Raw genomic sequence first — 5,583 nt, forward strand, 5'->3', positions numbered from 1 at the left:
GATTTTTTGGTTTGCCTGCTTGGTACATCATAAGTTAATATATTTTTTTCTTTTTTTTTTTTATTGCAACACAGAAAAATGCCTCTTCATATGATCCCGGTTGACCGGGCTGGCCCAGTTACCGAGATATCGGCTCACTCCTTTTTCTTTGTACAATTTTTGATGTGTTCATATGAGAAGGCAGGCCAGCCCGGTTACCGATATCTCGGTTTCTGCAAACGAGATATCGGCAACCGGGAAGAAAATTTTCCTATATGAACACTCCAGCCCGGCCGCCGGGACGCAACTTTTTTTGAAAAAATAGCTTCCCTTTCGTAACTAGGCGGTCAAAATGGCATAATTTTGCCTTGTATCTATTTCCACTTTAGAAATATGCGAATTAGCTTTATAAGTAAAGTTACAAGGGTCGATAAAGCTACGATAGTCGCAAAAGATGCAACTTCATTTGTCGCAATTTTGGTTTCGTTTCTTGAATTTTATCCCCGTCAACCGGGTTAAAATTTTCCATATGAACAGACGTCAAAATCTGTCCTGGTAACCGAGACAGCCCGTTAACCGGGCTCATGTGAAGAGGCCCTTAAACTACTGACAATACTTATGTTACAAGACGATTTTAACAACATTTACAGTAAAATTGCTTCCGCTACTTATAATTACAATACTGAGACATCTCCTTTACGTTACGTTACATTACAATAAAATACCGCTACAATACTAATATATCTTCTTTTATTACATACAATACAAACACAGAAAGGCTAAATTGGAAAAAGGTTTAAATGGAAGTTACGCGTTCAAAGTAAGCGACGCAAAGTATTTCATTTAAAAGGCTTAATTTCTGGATATGACGTTTGCTATGAGTGGTGCCATTAACTTTGGTACACTGGTCGGTGGTTCACAGCTATGGATGATTAAGGATCACTATGGCTGCAGTAATTAAGAAAGTACCATAATCAGCAGTTTCAAACTAATTCACAATTGTTGCAAGCTTATTTACAATATTATATACAATTGTTGGAAACTTATTTACAATGTACAGGCAGGAACTAACATTACAAGTTTTTAGTTTCTTAGGAAATATAATCAAACGAGGGTTTTACATAACAATAGAGTTTTTTAAATCGTACATCAAAAAATGATTGAAATATTTACACGTGGAAGTTAAAAGGCCCTTTAAAATGTTACTTATGTTCCTTAATGTTTTTGGTACATTCTATATCTTTTGTAATGAAATGTACAGCTTTATAGTCTTTTTTGTCGATGAAATTTACATTTCCTTCTTTTAAGTATCTGGCTAAGCTCTTTGTATGCCTTCGTCACTTCGGCACACAGTTTTTTTTATCTGATAAGCTTTCGCAATTTTTCATTTTTCCTCTGTTCCTCATTTCTCTCATTCAGGAGCTCCACTGCTGATTTAAAGTGTCTGAAGAGTACTGGTGTAAGCTCGATTTTTGTGAAAGGAAACCAATTTTATTGCTCCGCCGGTTTTAACAGTTGAATAAAAACTTATACCAACTAGATACATTGTTGCCTTATCATATCTAGTGAGCTCACTAGGGTTTATAATTATTCACAAATGATATGATAAGATAACGCAGTTGAATGAAATGGTAAGCCACTGTAAATTCCCATTACTGAACGTTTGAGATTTTAACATTTTAGATTGTAAACTATTTTAATTAGCTACAGTCAGGGGACCATAATAGGTGCTAACCTCATGGCCCTTCTTTTCAAATACTTATTTTTTTATTTGTATTTGAATAAAGCATCATTAATTAATTACTAATTAAGATGTTTTTAGTGTATTCCGTTATTTTATTTCCGAGAAACGGCAGCAAAACCGCTGTGGTAGGCTGAGGTTTTTAGTTTTGTGCTAGAAGAAACCGCTCCAGAGAAATTTCTTGACTTAGCTAAAAGTTGTATATATCTTAGTGCTTAACATTACTTATTAATAAAAAATGGGTCTCACCTGGCTCATTTTTGAGTAAAAGTGCTTAAAAGGGGAATTAAGGGTGTTTTAACAGGTTTTAACATTGCTACGGTAACCAGTGACGTTTTGAAAATAACCACAACTTGTTCAGCAATAATTGAACATTTGTTTGATATAATTATTGTAGCAGCAACTGTTAAAGATAGTACTCACCCATCAAAATATAAGAGCTGGAAACTGTTGTGACCCTCCTTATAAGTGCCCCCATTTTTTCAGTGTACAAATATAATTTATCAGTGCACACGTTTTGCAGCTTGGCTCTTAAAAACAGGACAAAAAGGGTTTACGCTGTAAAATCGATGTCATCTATATTTACAGAAGTGTCTAAAAGGAAACCATTATAAAAAAAATTGTATTTCACTTTGGCTTCTCAAGAGAGCTGGCCTTGTTCAAATTTAAATTTTAGCGAGTGAAGTATTCTTGACGGGTATCTGAAGTCTTTCTTACATATTAAACCGCCAAATAATGACAGGTAGTTCCACATGATGAGCTTTATGCATTACTATTAACAGCACAACCTTGCTTAAAAAGATCTTAATTGATCTTCCTGTTTCAGTTTAAAGCAGCTTTTAACATTATTATTTTTATTAAAAGAATAAGTGGAGAAAAGACGAAAAGTAGGCACCTGATAATATCTTCGCCTCGTTTCAGTTTAATTTGTGCCATTAAGTGCGAATTCGAATATTTACAGTATATAATTACCTAATTATGTTTTGAGTTACATCCGTTTCTTGCATCTTAAAAATCGGTCCACGAAGCAAGTTTTTTTCATCCATGTCTGCCTGGAAGTTATTGGTTCAGCCGAACAAAATTAGTGAGGACCAGACTTGGTTGATTGTTGTTACGACCTTGACTCAGGGTAATTTGCTTGCCTCTGGCGTGCACAGAAAGGCATCCAAGAAGACTCTTCAGACCTTGACGATAATTTCCACAAAAAATAAGGCAGATGCAAGGGTTTATAGCACAATTTGCGTTAGACATGAACTGGGTAATGTAACGGAGGTGTTTGATGCCACAAGACAAACTGGTGTGGTCCCATGCAAAAAAATAAAGTAAGGCAATAATGCTGTAGGGCAGCCAGCATACTGCAAACCCTGACACAATAGCAGTGGTCATCTTCAACACTTTCCTTTCCTGTTTTACACGTTGTTCAGCGTTGACTGATTGCTCGCCTGGAATCGTCTCAGACCTGAGTTTTAAATTGATGATAATGTAGAGTATGGCTATCAGCACCAAAGGGATAAAAAGAAATACAATAAATAAAGCTAAAATGTAGTTTTCTAAGGACAACGACTTTCTAAAGACTTCATCCCACTGCACAATGCACCTAAGTTCTGGAAATTCAGAGAGTTTGTAGACGAAGAAGTTTGGAGAGTGGACGGCCAATGCGACGATCCAAGTGGCGAGAATAAAGAAAGGGCAACGCTTTGAACTGATGAGTGGGGAACGAAAGGGAAACACTACAGCTCCAAATCGATCCACTGCTATCAGAACCAGGCTCTGAATAGACACGGTAAGGGAGATATCTTGTAAGAAGGGAAGCAGCTTACACAATGCACGGCCAAGAGGACCATTGATCGGCGGCCAGGAGTCGACGTACATCGTTGTTACCGTTCGTGGGAACAGGAAAATCGGAAACAGTAGATCGGACATGGCCATGTTTACGATTAAAAAGTTGGTGGGTTTCCTCATGATCTTCGTCTTGTAAACAATTACTCCGATGAAGGTGTTTCCTACGAGCGAAACAACTATAAGGACGCAGTAAGCAAAGGTTTTTCCAATCTTTTCTGCTGTAGGATTGAAGCAGCTCCATCTCTGTGTTCCATTCATTGTTGTGTTTAAATTTGTCGACATTCTTGTAGTTACGTTTCATCCAGCTATTCCTAAGTTTTGCGAGTTATTTTTCTAAATGATTTTTTAGCAGCAAACGCTGCAGTATTTATTTTGACGCCAGGAAGCGGACTGAATGATTTAAATGCTCAATAAGAGGCTGCTCTTTCCGGTTATAAGCCGCTGGCGATTAGTGGGGAAATCGAATGGATATTTGTTTGCTCTGTCACTCTTCTGTTCCGTTTCGTTTTATCCAGTTATTACTAAGTCTTGCTTGCTATTCTTCTATCTGAACAAACGCAACAAACGCTGCAGTATTTATTTTGCCGCCCGGAAGAGGACTGAATGATTTAAAAGTTCTATAAGAGGCTGCTCTTTCCGGTTATTAGACGATGTCCATTGAAATCTAATGGATATTTATTTGCTCTTTCAGCTAGTTATTAAAATGTTGTCAAATAAAACGGTACTCTGAAACATTAAATTTCAAAATCGGTATTTGACATCAAAATCTTTGACACTGCTGGAAAGACTTGTTAAAGCTAGTATCATTCCAAAAGTGAAAAAATATACCGGACAGGCTCCAGGATATAGCTAGCTTTAATTTGATATAGCTCGCCTTTATTTTTATTCGGTAACAAAAATTGTTATATTGGGTATACAAGAAATTATTTTACCTCACAAACGTCTCTAAAATTGGGAATTCATGTGATCATTCATGACCACAATGAATGAACTTTTTATTTGTCAAGAGGGCTCGATGTAGATATTAGTTTCAGTGCAGCACGTTTCTCGTACCGACATCGATCGCATCCAATTAATGCTTTAGGTCGCGTCCACACTGACCCGGGAAAATTTGAGAGAGAAGAGAAAGCCTTTATTTAAATAGGGTTACTGTTCATTGTGATAAAGTGCAACGGTAATAAAGCATCATCAACTGTCTCAAGATATAGTCACTTGTGATGTGAATCGCGACGTTTCGAGTTCATACTGCTATTCTGATCGACTGGTTATGCACAATGATCTGCTGTGATTGGTTGGTTTTCAACAGACGTGATTGGTGCATTTCTATTCTCGCTGATACGGATGATTGTTTCGTCGGCGGTTCGCTGTCGCACAGTTTTCGTTTTGTTCTTTCTCGATATTGGCATCAATATCGATATTCTACTATTCCTGTTGAAATTGTTGAGATGAATTTTTATGTGCCCCAGTGAGGATCAAGATCAGTATTGCTGGTTTTCACTGTCACGCAATCAAAAAATAAATTCGAAACCATTCAACTACAGAAGCTATGAATTTCAAATATTATAGATGATAAATAGATAAACACTCTCTCCAAGTTTCGGGTCTGTGCGGTGTACCGTTCGCGAGTTATTTCCCTAACCTTTCCACGCAAATTTATAAAGCTTAGTATGGAGCCGCCATAACTGTGTCCTGCCGAGGGACACAGTAATGGCCGCCGTGATGTCAGAGAAACCATCTGGAACTCAATTCTGTTTACAACAGCGGCCATCCTTGGCTTAAGAGCTAGTACACTTTCACATAAACACCACTTATTATATCTGAAATGTTCATTCTGCACAAAATGGAAAGGAAAGGCCTTTTTTCAAACAAAACAGCTTTGTCACGGCACTCAGCTTGATGTCACATACGACGGAGAACTCAAATATTCAAAATGCTCTGTTTTAAAAACGAATGACACTATCGATCTGGAAATTTGCAAAAATATATATCTTTAATATATCTTTCGCCTAATGACAACGAAA

General features: G+C 37.1%; 1 protein-coding gene across 1 annotated transcript; it reads right to left on the reverse strand.

Annotated features, from left to right (window-relative positions):
• Window positions 1-2,779: 2,779 nt before the first annotated feature.
• LOC144661151 (QRFP-like peptide receptor) lies at window positions 2,780-4,125 on the reverse strand. Its single transcript, XM_078521855.1, has one exon. It carries the CDS (start codon window positions 3,842-3,844, stop codon window positions 2,780-2,782), a length of 1,065 nt encoding a protein of 354 aa, XP_078377981.1. The 5' UTR covers window positions 3,845-4,125.
• Between the last annotated feature and the right edge of the window lie 1,458 nt (window positions 4,126-5,583).

The sequence above is a fragment of the Oculina patagonica genome, chromosome 7 (assembly GCF_052425735.1).
Source record: "Oculina patagonica isolate OP01 chromosome 7, crgOcupat, whole genome shotgun sequence".
Classification (NCBI taxonomy): domain Eukaryota; kingdom Metazoa; phylum Cnidaria; class Anthozoa; order Scleractinia; family Oculinidae; genus Oculina; species Oculina patagonica.

Coding starts and splice junctions, on each gene's coding strand:
- LOC144661151 (XM_078521855.1), bottom strand. CDS start 3,844: ATGTCGACAAATTTAAACACAACAATGAATGGAACACAGAGATGGAGC.